Source organism: Gracilinanus agilis, chromosome 3 (genome assembly GCF_016433145.1).
Source record: "Gracilinanus agilis isolate LMUSP501 chromosome 3, AgileGrace, whole genome shotgun sequence".
Taxonomy (NCBI): domain Eukaryota; kingdom Metazoa; phylum Chordata; class Mammalia; order Didelphimorphia; family Didelphidae; genus Gracilinanus; species Gracilinanus agilis.
Genome location: NC_058132.1, coordinates 275,853,474 through 275,869,642, shown reverse-complemented (window position 1 = coordinate 275,869,642; position 16,169 = coordinate 275,853,474). Strand labels below are relative to the sequence as shown.

Below are 16,169 nucleotides of genomic sequence, written 5' to 3'. Positions count from 1 at the left end.
TTAGAACACTTTCTCGTGTGCTTATTGATAGTTTTGATTTCTTTATCTGAAAATTGCCTATTCATGTCCCTTGCCCATTTATTAATTGGGGAATGACTTGATTTTTTTATACAATTGATTTAGCTCCTTGTATATTTGAGTAATTAGACCTCTGTCAGAATTATTTGTTATAAAGATTTTTTCCCAGTTTGTTGTTTCCCTTCTGATTTTGGTTGCGTTGTTTTTCTTTGTACAAAACCTTTTTAATTTAATATAATCAAGAGTAGAGAAAATTACAAAATGTAAAATAAATAATTTTGATTATATTAAATTAAAAGTGCCAAACTTTTCAGTTTTAGCTAAGGACACTGAGGTTGCAAGACGGTCTGTAATTCTTCCATGGTTAGAGAGCTATTTGTCAGAGAACTAATGTTTTCTACAGTGGGCTGTGTTTTAGCCTCCTATGAACAAGTCATTTCAATTTCACCAACACTTACTGAGTTCCTACTATGTACAATGCTAATAACCACATGATTCACGAAGATAAAAATATGATAAATAATGCTTGTGTCCAGGGAGGATATAGTCTGAACAGATAAGCCAGTATCAGATAATTTAAGTAGACAGAGAGCACACTCTTGCAAATACAACAATAATAATAATAATAGTAATAATAATAATAATAGCTAACATGTATAAGGTGCTTATATGCTGGGCACTGTTAGAAGTGCTTTATAATTATTATTTCATTTAATCCTCCATGCAAACCTTGGAGGAAGGTGTTATTATTATCCCCATTTTGCAGAAGAGGAAACTAAGACCGACAGGTTGAGTAACTCAGCCAAGGTCACACAGCCAGTAAATGTCTGAGGCTGGATTTGAACTCCAGTCTTTCTGACTCCATGTCCAGTGCTCTGCCCATTGTACCACCATCAAAAATTAAAAGATAGTCTGCTCCCAGCCACATTGTCTTATTTAATATTCCCATGCAAACACTTGAAGAGAGTTTAGTACAGTGGACAGAGAGTTTGCTGGCAGATCAGGTGCTGCTTGGGTCACATACTAGTCCTGTCTACTGTGATTGAGTCATTTCAACTCTTTTAGGCTGTCATGTATCACTTGGTAAAAGAAGTGACTCCCAGGAAACTTTTCACGTGAATGAAAATCAGTTCTGGATCACTTTTCTTACCTCCTCCATCCCTCGTTTCTAAAATAAAAATTAAAAATAAATACCAGATTCACTCCATTTTCCAGAAAAGGATGCTGTGTGTGTGTGCATGTGAATATCCTTCTGTTAGAAAGTATTTACTACATTAATAGCCTTCTATTCCCATCTGTGATCTGGTGATGACCCTTGGCTCCCATAGCCCCTGTCAGTAGAGTGCATGTTATGTTAAGTCCTACCTACATAGGAAGGCTTGAAATTTAGGCTGGGTAATGGATTATGTGTCTGTTGTCTGATTATTAGCCTAAAAGTTAGCCACTAGGCAGTAATTTTTTGGGGTGGTCTAGCAAGCTATTAAATCATTTACTTTGATATGGAAAGGTTGGAATTGGCATTAGAGAAAAGAGTACCAAAATCACTAAAGCCACGTCATTTTGGAGAAGAAATTGGCAAATAGTAATAGTGTAAATTGAGTTTTATGACTAGTTGACTAGCATTTTTCATAAAAACAAAATTGAAATTGTGTTGTGTAAAACCTTTTTAAGTTGGGAAAATTGGAATTTGCATTTTACAATCATAGGGTCAGAGATTTAGAGATGGAAGGGACCTTGAGACCATCTAGATCAGAATTCTTAAGCTGGGGTCCATAGACTTCCCACACCAACACCACCACCAAAGATACATATGTAGATTTCAGGAAATCCATTAGCTAGGTAGTTTTAAAAAATTATACTTTTATTTTCACTGGTCTCTAACTAAGACAGCATTTCTTTGTTATTTAAAAACATAATGATGAGTCTGTAGGCTTTATCAGACTGCTAAAAGCAGTCTGCAATGTGCCCATTTCCCTACCCAAAAAAGTAGTAACCCTTGATTTAGTTTAGATTAGAGCTTCTTAGATTAGAGCTGAAGAAATTGAGGCACAGATAAAATGACCTATCTATGGTCATGCTGGGTTCAAGTAACAGAATCAGAATCCAAACCCAAGTAAGTCTTCTGATTCTATTCTACTGCACTTTTATTTCTTTATCTTATATAGTATGTGACCGATACTACTAATAAATCAGGATGAAAACAATAAAAGTGATGAAAAAAATTTAAGATGGGAAACAGTCATTGTTAATTCCACTGAGTTTTATGCAATTATTTTACCCCTGGGCAGGTAATTCGATGGCAGTAATGGTAGTAATTCCAACTAATCTTATATGAGATTTAATTGATTCTAAATATGAATTTATACTACAGAGATGAAAATGGCAATGGAGCAGTATGTGCCTGTGAAAAATAAACAATTAAGAGTCTCCAAGTGAAAATTCTTAAAGTACAACAATTGATTCATCTTTGTTTTAAAGGGAAGAATTGATGTTGCTGTTCTTACCTTCAAATTGTGTTTCTTTCAAAATAATTTTAAAATCTCACCCAGTCTAGTATATAAAGTTTTCAATTATTTTCTATCCTGATGATACTATTATAAATCAAAATGGTAATCATAATAGCTCTTTAACCTACAGATATTTAGGCTATCAATAGATTGCAAAGAAATATGATGTTTTTAGTATTAATAGAATACAGATTTTCATAGAATAAACAGAGGCTCAGACATGATCTGTAATTACCAGTCATCTCTGAAACACCAAAATACTTTGTGATAAACAGTTCATGAGAAATAAATATTAGGAAATTTTTCTTTGACTTATAGGAGGAAAATGAACTTGTTAATAATTGCTTTTGAGAAATTTAGGACTAAAAAGGTTACTCTATTACAAAAATTAATAATATCTAGCCTTCCTCATTTGCCCAGATTAGAACTGAGGCCTCAACTTGCCCAAGGTTACACAAATTTTCTAAATTTAATTTAGAAAATTAAAGAAGTAGAGGGGACAACTAGGTGGCTCAGTGAATAGAGAGCCTAGCCTATAGGTGAGAGATCCTGGGTTCAAATTTGATCTCAGATACTTAACTAGCTGTGTGGCCCTAGGCAAATCACTTAATCCCTATTGCCTAGCCCATATCACTCTTTTAGCATTGGAACAAGTACTTAGAATCAATTCTAAGATGCAAAGTAAAGGTTTAAAGAGAAAAAAGAAAAATTATATCAAAGAAGCAGGATTTATACTCAAGACCTTGTAATTTCATATGCTACTTCAGTTATTCCTTGGACTTTACCTGAACTTTGTGAATGATAATAGAAACTCAAATTTCTATAACTTCTAAGGATTTATATAGTGCTTCTGCCATAACCATTGCCATTTTCCAAGCGTCAGAGAGATGAAGTCACTTGTTCATTGCTACAGGAGGAAGCAGGAGTGCTGTAATTCAAACCCATGCTTTTGCTTCCAGGTCTTGTGGTCTTTCTAATACCAAAATGCCTAGTGAATAATAATTGGTCCTAGCAAATTTTCCCTTAATTTTAATTTCCATTACTAATCAACTCCGCACTTCTAGAACTGACACAGACAAAATTTTCTCTGACCTGCAGCACTGTGTATGCCTTAGTGGATGTAAGTTAACATGGCAGTTTTAAAATTTTTTTAATTTAATTTTTAATTTTTTCCCCATGGTTACATGATTCTTGTTGTCTTCCTCCCCTCTTCTCTCCTCCATTCTGGAGCTGATAAGCAATTTCACTGAGTTATACATATATTATCGCGTAAGTCCTATTTCCATATTATTAATTTTTGTAATAGAGTAATCTGTTAAAATCAAAACCCCAAATCATATGCCCATATCAACAATTAATAAATCATATGCTTTCTTCTGGAGTTCTATTCCCATACTTCTTTCTCTAGATGTAGATAGCATTCTTTCTCCTAAGTCCCTCAGAATTGCTCTGGATCATTGCATTGCTATCAGTAGCAAAGTCTATCACATTTGATCATCCCATAATGTTTCAGTTACTGTGTACAATATTCCCCTGGTTCTGCTTATTTCACTCTGCATCAGTTCCTTAGAGATCTTTCCAGTTCATTTAGAAATACCATGGCAGCTTTCTTGATTGATATGAATGATAATTATTAAAGAATGGTTGCTATATGATGGGGCTAGATTTTGTATGAATGAATAATGAAGTCATAGAAATAGAACTCTTATTGATATTGCTAAGTAGAAAGAGTCTTGTGTGAAGCATGAAAACTCTTTTTAATGGGAATTTTAATGTATATCTTGAAACTTTATTTTCCACTTCAACAAAACACACTAGTCTGATTTTCAAATAATGTTATCTTTCACCTCTATTTTATGAAAGAGGCAAAAACATTCCCGAGTATTAATGTCTGCCTCTTATTTTGAGTCATTTGGTATTTTTCACATCTTTCAGAAATCCTGAATCTGTGTAATATTCAATTTATGCAACATCACAAATAAATATGGCAGAACCTCCTATAAAGAGGCTCTTTGGAGACTGTGCTAATGTCTATATAGAATGGCATTGTGTAGAAGAGTGAGTCCTGGGTATATGGTCAAGTGAGGAAGCCTTAGATTTAAATTTTTTCACTTGTGTGACTGTGGGCAGATCTTGACCTTTTTTTGTACATTAGTTTTCTTATCTATAAAATAGAAACAGTTGGGGGCAGGTAAGTGACTCAAAGGATAGAGAACCAAACCTGGAGATGGGAGGAAGATGGGAGGTCCTAGGATCAAATGTGGTATCAGATACTTCCTAGCTATATGACCTTGGAAAAATTATTTAACTCCATTGCCTAGTTCTTACTTCTCTTCTGCCTTAGAAGCAATATATGGTTGTGGTTCTAAAATAAAGGTAAGGGTTTTAAAAAATATAGGTACAGTTAAATGATATCTGTATTCCAGGATTGTTGTTAAGATAAATGAGTTAATTATGTAATGCAATTTGTAAATCAATTTGCAAGACTTCAGTTTTTGTAGATGTCAGTTGTCCTCCTCTTCATCCATAGTATTTATTGCAAAGTAAGAGAGTGAATTAACAAAACAAAACCAAAATAGAACAAGTCTTTTGAAGCATTCATCTCAAGATTTATTGTAACATTTCTAAACACTGGGCTTTTTGGAGGGAGGGACATCTCTTTTGGAAATACCTTTAGAGCCTATGGTGTGTCTTTTTGAACATCTCATGGGTGGCACATATTTAACCTGAGTGCAATTTTAACTTTTAAAAACATCCTCAAGGCATTTTGAACCAAGTCTGGTAAAGTAGGTAAAAGTTGTTTGGAGGAGGAAAAAAAAATAGGTGTGACTAGCAAAGTAAAATGCTTAATTTTTTTTCCTGTGTTTCATAACTAACCGAAGGGGCATTTCTATAAGAGGAGCTCCAGAATGTGTACGTGTGTGTGTGTTTATGGAAGTTTTTAGAACATATGACTTCAGAGGTCAACTGCTTTGGAGAGAATGGAACTCCTTTGGATATATAAATTCTGACATGTCTGTTTTCTAATCAGTTTCATTGTTTTCACTGTCACATGTCCCTAGCCATGGATGTAGTTAGATGGGTATGGGAAATAATTTATCTTGTGATATATTGAAATATGTGTATTAGATATTATTTCTAATCCCTGTGAACTCCTTCAGAGCAGGTAGTGTTTTTTGTCTTTCATTCAATCAATAAACATTTATTGAATACATACTATGTGTCAGACACTGTGCTAAGAGCTGGGAAGCAGAAAGAAGCACAAGGCAACCCTTGCCCTCAAGGAGCTTGCAATTTAATGAGGTCCATAACTGGTAAACATACCTACAAAATGAGCAATATACAGACTAAACAGAAAATAATTAACAGAGGGAAGACACTGGGACACTTTTATCATAGTGCCTGACACTTAGTAGGTCTTTAATAAATGTTTGTTAATCAATTGACTGAAAATAAATGTATTCATACATAAGTTTCACATATATACATAAGCATGTAGTATAAGAGATATGTGTATATGTATGTACTCATGTATATGTATAGTGTTACACTAAAATTTGAAAGGCTTTTTTAAGTAATTATTTTTTGTTATTGAGTCATTTTTCAATTGTGTATGATTTTTCATTACCCCATTTGGAGTTTTCTTGGCAAAGATACTGGAGTGGTTTGCCATTTCTTTCTCCAGCTCTTTTTACAAATGAGGAAATTGAGGCAAACAGGTTAAGTTACATGCTTAAGTTACCCAACTAGAAAATGTATGAGGCCAGATTTGAACTCATTAAGATGAGTCTTCCTGATTCCAAACCTCATGCTCCATCCACTGTGCCACCTAGTTACAAGTGGGTACTGCAATGAACATTAACCCTGAAATCATGAACCTTGAGATCTAATTGGAGATCTACAACTTATTAGCTTGGACAAAGTCACCTATTCCCTTAGATCTCATTTCTTCATCTACAAAATGAAAGAATTGGAACAAGAACATCTCTAGAGCTTTTTTTCAGAAATCTGATCCTCAAATGAAAGCTTTAGTTCATACCAAACAAAAAATGCTTCTCATTTTTGCCAGTTGCCTTGTTGTGGGGTGGCTTCCATAGATTTTTTTCTGGCATTGATTTGGGATATTTACCTTTTATGAATATAACAGGATATGTCATTCTTCACGACTTAGTTTTCTCATTTCTTTTATATTCTCTGCAGGAAAGATTTCAAGTCAAGAATCCTCCCCACACATACATCCAGAAGCTGAAAGGCTATCTAGATCCTGCTGTAACCAGGAAGGTAAGATGCATTTGGTTGTTGTTATGGCCCATCCTCAACAGTAGGCAGAATACTTTTGTATTTGAAGAGGCCTTCCTTTTTCAGCACAAATCCTCTGCCAGATCCACCAGAAAATACAGCCTTTTGAGATTTGAAAAAATGAGGAGTGAGGAAAGAGAGAAAAATCTGCCTCCCTTGACAATCCTCATCACTTTAGAATGGCATTTGGGGAGTATTTAGTGGAGAAGGAAAGGAGCTGGGCAGAAGGACTATTCAGGTTTGCAATTTGTTACCATGTCAGTGGGCAAAAGGCAGAGAGCCCAAAGGTATAGCAAAACATGAGAAAAGTATACTTCGCAGAAAGGAAAAATGTTTGTCATGCTCTGGTACCCTTCCAGAGACCTTGAAAATTACTGGGACTTTGTCAGTCCAGCTGCATGTTCATATCCTGTGCTGCTGCTTTTAACAGCCTCTTCCTCTCTCAAGAAGGTGAAGAGAGAATGGCTGATTCCATTCTCAAATCGCTCTCTTTCTTTTGAAACAAGCCCTGCTTTGTTGCAGCCACACAATTAGTTTGGGCAGTTGCCTTGTGGTAAAGTATGTAGCCTGGCACAGCCCTTGGGGCCCTGGATCAATCTTTGGCTGTCTCAGGCAAAGCTGGCTTCCATCAAGATGGGCAAAAAGGCTTTACACCAGATAATGCTTGTTTTCCTGTTGACCTGCTGCCCCTCCCTTTTGTCAAGGCTACAGGGAAATATCTTCAGCTACAAACCCTCTGTTGCTGCCACATGTGACCCAGGAGGAAAAAAAGAGGAAAACCTCACTTGTTAGTTATTGGCTTGAGGACCGTTATCTCTGTGGATTATTGTTCTTGTGCTTTTTTTATTTAAAAAAAAAAAGGAAATCAAATGAGAACAGACTTTGCTCCCTTCTAAAATTTTTTCTGAACTTTTATTTAGAATAACTTATGGTTAGTAAAGGGGCAGGGGAAAACTATGGGTGCTTTTAAAAATTCATTGAGTGCCTATAATATACTAAGTACTATTCTTTTTTTTTTTTTTTTTTTTTTTTTTTTAAACCCTTGTACTTCGGTGTATTGTCTCATAGGTGGAAGATTGGTAAGGGTGGGCAAAGGGGGTCAAGTGACTTGCCCAGGGTCACACAGCTGGGAAGTGGCTGAGGCCAGGTTTGAACCTAGGACCTCCTGTCTCTAGGCCTGACTCTCACTCCACTGAGCTACCCAGCTGCCCCATAAGTACTATTCTTAAGAGACTCCTGGCACAGTGCTTCCCTCTAAGAGATTATGTTCTGAGGCAGCTGAATGGCATGTAGGTGACACAGTGGATCGATTGCTGGCCCTGGGACTGGAGTCAGCAATATTTCAAGCCCAAATACAGTCTGTCTCATACTCTTACTAGCTCTGTGACCTTGGGCAAGTCATATCACTTCTATTTGCCTCGATTTCCTTAACTGTAAATAGAGCTCATAATAGTATCAACTTCCTGAGGTTGTTGTGAGAAACAAATGAGATAATATTTGTAAAGCATTTAGCCCAATGCCTGACACATACTTGGTACTGCAGAAATGCTATCTATTTGTGTCATTGCATAGAAATCACTTATTCTGTAGAGCAGATCAAGTAGAAAGGCTTAGCTGATTTGGTTCCTTAAAGGACTGGGATCAGCAATGTGGAAGCGGACCATGTCTTAAACTGATTGGCTGTGTATTTGTGTGCCTTCTCCCCAAGGGATGGAGCTGGGTGAATTCAGACAGTGTAGAAAGTCAAAGCTAAAAGTATTTTAAAGGAAAGCAACTTTGAAACACTCAAGAACTCTAATCAATGCCCCGCCATGACTCCAGAATGCTGATGGCCCCATCTTCAGCTTGCCGTCCCCGTCTTGGGGTTGAAGAGATTAACTGTAGATGTAGTACGAGATACCCATTTTGGGACACAACAAATACAAATCAAATGAGTTTTGCTTGGCTATACTTATTTGTTACTAAGGAGCACTTTTATTTGGAAGGAGAGAGTATAGAAGAGTGGAGGGGGTAGTGATCTGTATATTAAGAAAGAGATAAGCAATAGGGAAGCTTTTAATATATGTAGAAGAGATCAAAAGGAAGTCTCAAGAAGAGATGTACAAACAGGGCAATGGCGATTCTGCCTCGTTAAATTTATTTATTTTTAAGAAGCTCTATGTTAATAAAAATTGATTAAGGCCACAAATAAAGCACACATTGGCCTAGTACAGTTTTTCTGTTGAAAATTGTCAGTAGCATTTTTTAGAGCCAAAAGTCTCAAATGTGTTGCAAACAATACCTAAGTTGCAGTCCACCAGGGTCAACTCTTTTGAGCCCAGTATCTGGGACTGAAGTTTCGGTACTTTGAGCAAGATGTCAGGTAACTGTAGGCAAAATTGAAACTTGTCCTCCAAGAAGTCTTGACTGTATTCTTCCCAAGCCTGTGAGAGGCCCTGGATCAGAGTAAATCAAATCTCAAAACTAATAATTGAGTGGTTTGCAAATTTCACAAAGTGAAAACATTTTTTTACCCTTGCAACATTTGAATTGAAAACCTATTAAGAAGCACTTGGCTCCCTACCCAGAACTATCATAGGGAGGAAGAAGCTAGGAGGGGTGGGGCTATTCCCATCTGGCTCCCAGCCTCATCATGGGACACTCCTTGAGATGGTTGCTTCCTGCCTGTACTGTAAAACAAAACATAGCAAACAAAACAAATAACAAAGTTTTCCTCTCTAACAAATAAAATCCAGAAGTCAACAACAAAGAAGGTTTGTTTGAGCTGACCTTTGCTCCTGAATTTACCTCCTTGGATAGTGGCTGTTCATTCTGAAATGCTTTGTGGTTGTTGGTCTGTGTTCCATTTTCCCTGTTCATTAATTCAGTGAAAAAAAATTAAATAGACATTGAATTAAACCTCCCTGGTTTTAGTAAGATTTCTGTCAGGATCTGGCAGCAAGGGACACTCAGTTCCACACAACCTAATTGTAATGCTTAAAGCCAAGAAAGAAGGAGATTTTGTTTGGAATAAGGCATGGTTTGCAGTTAAAATGAGTTTAAGATTCTCAGCTGGGTTATAGAGAGAAGGAGAAAAAAAAAAGGAGAAAGAAAAAGATTTCAAACCAGGGCTTTAAATCCCAGCCAGACAGTCTAGGCTGAGCTGCCTCCATTTAACTGTCCTTGGAGTCATAGAATATTTCATTCATTAATCTTTGGTTCAAATCAAATAGAAGATACTTAATTCTCTTTAGAAAAAAAATGTGTCTAAGCAAGTTTTGTTTAGATATTCTTCTGTAATTTATTTTGATGGCTTCAAATGAAACCCACTGGAGCAGAGTAGGAAGAGGCCAAATTAAATATCTCAGTGACCAGAATTTGCTAAGCCAGCTTCCCCACGCACTAGGCAGTAGTGTGTGCATTGAGGTTTGTGCTGATGTCTGGCACCAAAAAAAGACCACAAACCGCAGACCAGTGGAGTCTGGTTCTCTAAGGGCAGCTGCAGTTTTGAAGGGGGGGGGTGTGAAATAAAACCTGTTATCTCTGCCCTCCAGTACCTTACTCTTTGCCACAAAATGATCCCAGTGGACCTTCCTTTTACAAGGGCAGTTATGGAGTGTGGTGGAGGGAGTTTATGTCTCTTGCCTGCTTTCCTAATCCTCTTGCCAACCCAGAGACATACTTCACACTTCTACACCCCGGTGCCATTCACTATTTGTCATTTGAGTACTTTAGGTTTTATTAGAAAGAATGAGTTATAGAAATGGAATGCATTATGGTTTGCTCTTTATTTAATGGACAAGGGGTTCCTGAGGCTGACTCTTTACAGTACAAAGTCTAGGCAAAGACTGGGCTAGAGAACACAGAGAAATCAGTCATCAAGTAGCACCTATTCTGTACTGAACTAGATTTGGGGGATAATTTTTTAAAAAGGAGATAATTCCTGCCCTCACCAGGTTTGTATTCTATTAAGTGGGGGAGAGAGTCAAGTAATTACTCATCAAGAAGTAAATGTTTATAGCTACACCAAAGTTACAAATCAAGAAATACAAAATGATTTTTTGGGGGGAGAGGAGACTACTAATGAGGAAAGGATATAAAAATGACACATAATATATTTAAAATGAACAAATGCAAAATATACAAAATAATGCAAAGATTTTTTCAAGAATTAGGAGGTATGGGGCAGCTGGGTAGCTCAGTGGAATGAGAGTCAGCCTTAGAGACGGGAGGTCCAAGGTTCAAATCTGGCCTCAGCCACTTCTCAGCTGTGTGACCCTGGGCAAGTCACTTGACCCCCATTGCCTACCCTTCTTCTGCCTTGGAGCCAATACACAGTATTGACTCCAAGATGGAAGGTAAGGGTTAAAAAAAAATAGGAGGGAGGTTCCGGGTTAAGATGGCAGCAGAGTAAGAAGCAGCTCTTAACCTCTCCAGACCGAAACACACAAAACTCCTCAAAGGGACATAAAAACAAGTCCAGACGAACGGAGGAACCCCACAACAGGGCACAGCGTGGAAGGTACGTGGAATCGAGGCATTTCCATGCTATAAAGGGGTGAAACAGCTCTCACTAAATCGCGGGCTGAGCAACCACCTCACCCCCACCCCCTCCACACACAACACCTGTAGCACTGAGGCCAGCTAAAAAGAAATAGAGCAAGTTTGGGGCACCCATCGAGTCATTGGCAGCTCCGGGGCCTGTTCCTGAGAGCAGCAAGATTTAGGACCCCAATAAGCCAAAGAACGCACCCGAAATCTGAGCGCGGGAGCAGAGAGTGGACGCAGGGCGCAGAGAGCGGGCTGAGAGCACAGGCACGGGCGGAGGCTTGGGTGGAGGCAGACACAGCCAGGAACTAAAGCTCTGAAAACCTGAGTGGGGAACCAGTGCAGACGGGTATACGACTGTGGAAGCAGCGCCCTGAGACTTGTAAAGGAACCTCCTGCAGAGGATCAAGCAAGGGGGTGAACAAGGGGGCTTGACCTTGGAAAAAACCAGAACTCAGACCTCAGGAGCCAATAGACCACGGACAGACACTGAGTGCGAGGATAAACCTGAGAAGCTGATGGGCTAATGATGGCTACCCAGTCTCAGGAAGCTCAGAAGAGAAAGAATAACAAGAAAAAGAAGCCTTTAACACTCGACAACTTTTACACAGAGAAAATCCAGACAACTGAGCAAACAGAGGAGGAGAACAAACAAGCATCTGGACCCTCCTCAAATAAGGAAAACTCCTCACAAGCTATGGAAGAATTCAAAACTGAGATTTTTGAGGAAGATGGAAGAGATCTGGCAAGAAAATAACAGTTTAAAAGGTAGAATCTTGCAACTGGAAAGTGAGGCTCAGAAACCAAATGAACTGATAAGCAAATTGAACACCAGAAATGACCAGATTGAAAAGGAATACCAGAAGCTTATAGCCGAAAACCAGAAGATTATGGCCAAAAACCAGAAGATTATGGCCGAAAACCAAAAGATCATGGCTGAAAACCGAAAGATTATAGCTGAAAACCAGTCCCTAAAGGCTAGAATTGAGCAGCTAGAAGCTAATGATCTCTCAAGACAACAAGAACAAATAAAACAAAGTCAAAAGACTGAAAAAAATAGAAGGAAACATGAAATATGTCAATGAGAGAGTGACAGACCAAGAAAACCGGTCTAGAAGAGACAATTTGAGAATAATTGGTCTTCCAGAAAAACCAGAAATTAATAGAAATCTGGACTCCATACTAACAGAAATAATTCAGCAAAATTGCCCTGAAGTCCTACAACAAGAGGGCAATATAGACATTGAAAGGATTCATAGGACACCTGCGACATTCGATCAAGAAAGGACAACACCCAGAAATATAATTGCCAAATTCAAGAGTTTCCAAGCAAAGGAAAGAATCTTACAAGAAGCTAGAAAGAAACAATTCAAATATCAAGGAGCACCAATCAGGATCACACAGGATCTGGCAGCCTCGACGCTAAAAGATCGCAAGGCTTGGAATACGATATTCAGAAAGGCAAGAGAGCTGGGCCTGCAACCACGGATCAACTACCCATCAAAATTGACTATATATTTCCAGGGGAAAGTATGGGCATTCAACAAAATTGAAGAATTCCAGGTATTTGCACAGAAAAGACCAGGTCTAAATGGAAAGTTTGATATCCAACCACAGAAATCAAAAGAAACATGAAAAGGTAAATAAGATACAGAGGGGAAAGAAAGAAAACTTATAATTTTTAAATTGGCCTTTTTAAGGGCCTCAGTGAGATCTAATTATCTGTATTCCTATGTAGAGAAACATTATGTATAATTCTCTGTAGTGAACTCTATTCACTATTATAATATTCACTATTATAGTAATCAGAAGAATAATTCACAGGGTGAGGGTGGAACACTAAATAATCTAAGATGACATGGGGGATGGGAAAGAGGGGGTGAATAGCAGAGGACACCAAGAGAAACTTGAGTGAATAAGAAAATAGGATATTCTATTACACACAAAGAGGGCATGGGAGGGAGAGGGGACAAATACTATTATAAGAAGGAGAGGAAGAGAGCATTAAGAGGTAATAATCAAACCTTACCCTTAGTGTAATCAACCCAGAGAGGGAAGAGTAGCTATACTATCCATTGGGACATAAAACTCTTATCTAACCCTTCTGAGAAAGTTAGAAGGGATAAACCAAGGGGAGCAGGGGAGTGGGGAGAACAAAAAAAGGGAGGGGAGAAGAGGGAGGGAATTCATAAGGCCTTTAAAAACAAAAAGAGGGGGAAAATAAGGGAGGGGGTAGAAAGGGAAGTTAATCAAGGGAGGGGATAAGGGATAGCGGCTCAATAACAAACCACTGATTTAAAAGGAAAAAGTATAAGGAAAAAGGGGGTAGGAAGAGGGGAGGATACGAAAATGTCAGCAAATGCACAACTGATGATTATAACTCTGAATGTGAATGGGATGAACTCGCTCATAGAAGCAAATACCAGAGTGGATTAGAAACCAAAATCCCACCATATGTTGTCTACAAGAAACACATATGAGGCGGGTGGACATACACAAGTTTAAAGTTCAGGGTTTGAGCAAAATCTTTTGGGCGTCAAATGAGAAAAAGAAGGCAGGAGTGGCTATTATGATTTCTGACAAAGCCAAAGTAAAAATAGATATGATTAAAAAAGACAGGGAAGGTCATTACATCCTGATTAAAGGTAGTATAAACAATGAGGAAATAACACTGCTCAATATGTATGCACCAAGTGGCATAGCACCCAAATTCATAAAGGAGAAACTGGCAGAGCTCAAGAAGGAAATAGATAGTAAAACCATACTAGTGGGAGATCTAAATATTCCTCTGTCAGATCTAGATAAATCAAACCGAAAAATAAATAAGAAAGAGTTAAGAAAGTTGAAAGAAGTCCTAGAAAAACTAGATCTAATTGATATGTGGAGGAAAATAAATAGGGACAAAAAGGAATACACCTTCTTTTCAGCTGCACATGGCACATTCACAAAGATTGACGATGTTATAGGGCATAGAATCATTGCAAACAAATGCAAAAGAGCAGAAATAATAAATGTAACCTTCTCAGATCATAATGTAATAAAAATAATAATTAGTAAGGGCACCTGGAAAGGAAAATCAAAAACTAATTGGAAATTAAATAATATGATTCTCCAAAACTAATTTGTCAAAGAAGGAATCATAGAAACAATCAATAATTTCATTGAAGAAAATGACAATGATGAGACATCCTACCAAACTCTGTGGGATGCGGCCAAGACAGTACTAAGTGGGAAATTTATATCCTTGAGTGCATATATTAACAAATTAGGGAGGGCAGAGATTAATGAATTGGGCATGCAACTCAAAAAATTAGAAAGCAAGCAAATTAAAAATCCCTAGATGGAAACTAAATTAGAAATACTAAAAATCAAGGGAGAAATTAATAAAATTGAAAGTAAAAAAACTATTGAATTAATAAATAAGACTAGAAGCTGGTACTTTGAAAAAACAGATAAAATAGACAAAGTAGTAGTCAATCTAATAAAAAAAAGGAAAGAAGAAAACCAAATTGACAGTATCAAAGATGAAAAGGGAAACCTCACCTCTAATGAAGAGGAAATTAAGGCAATCATTAAAAACTATTTTGCCCAATTATATGGCAATAAATATAAGAATTTAGGAGATATGGATGAATATTTACAAAAATATAAACTGCCTAGATTAACAGTAGAAGAAATAGAATACCTAAATAATCCCATATCAGAAAAAGAAATTGAACAAGCCATCAAAGAACTCCCTAAGAAAAAATCGCCAGGGCCTGATGGATTCACAAGTGAATTCTATCAGACATTCAAAGAGCAACTAATCCCAATACTATACCAATTATTTGATATGATAAGCAAAGAAGGAGTCCTACCAAATTCCTTTTATGACACAAATATGGTACTGATTCCAAAGCCAGGGAGATCAAAAACAGAGAAAGAAAACTACAGACCAATCTCCCTAATGAACATAGATGCAAAAATCTTAAATAGAATACTAGCAAAGAGACTCCAGTAAGTAATTAAGAAGATCATCCACCATGATCAGGTGGGATTTATACCAGGTATGCAAGGTTGGTTCAACATTAGGAAAACCATCCACATAATTGACCATATCAACAGTCTAACAAACAAAAATCACATGATCATCTCAATAGATGCTGAAAAAGCCTTTGACAAAATACAGCATCCATTCCTATTGAAAACACTGAAAAGTATAGGAATAGAAGGACCTTTCCTAAAAATAATAAATAGTATATACCTAAAACCATCAACAAACATCATATGCAATGGGGATAAATTAGAAGCCTTCCCAATAAGATCAGGAGTAAAACAAGGATGCCCATTATCACCTCTATTATTCAACATAGTACTAGAAACACTAGCAGTTGCAATTAGAGAAGAAAAAGAAATTGAAGGTATCAAAATAGGCAAGGAGGAGACTAAGTTATCACTCTTTGCAGATGATATGATGGTATACTTAAAAAATCCTAGAGAATCAACTAAGAAGCTTGTAGAAATAATCAACAACTTTAGCAAAGTTGCAGGATACAAAATAAATGCACATAAATCATCAGCATTTCTATACATCTCCAACACACTAGAGCAGCAAGAAGTAGAAAGAGAAACACCATTTAAAATCACCCTAGAGAATATAAAATACTTAGGAATCTATCTACCAAAACAAACACAGCAATTATATGAAAACAACTACAAAACACTTTCCAAACAAATAAAACTGGATCTAAACAATTGGAAAGCCATTGATTGCTCATGGGTAGGACGAGCTAACATAATAAAAATGACAATTCTACCCAAATTAATTTACCTATTTAG

At 37.1% G+C, this 16,169-nt stretch overlaps 1 protein-coding gene across 1 annotated transcript in view; it reads left to right on the top strand.

The window, feature by feature from the left end:
• Window positions 1-16,169, top strand: part of FMNL2 (formin like 2) — a 421,529-nt gene that overhangs the window by 253,730 nt on the left and 151,630 nt on the right. The window contains exon 3 of the mRNA XM_044669873.1: window positions 6,726-6,806. Within this exon, the coding sequence (XP_044525808.1) occupies window positions 6,726-6,806 (81 nt within the window). The remainder of the gene's footprint in view (window positions 1-6,725; window positions 6,807-16,169) is intronic.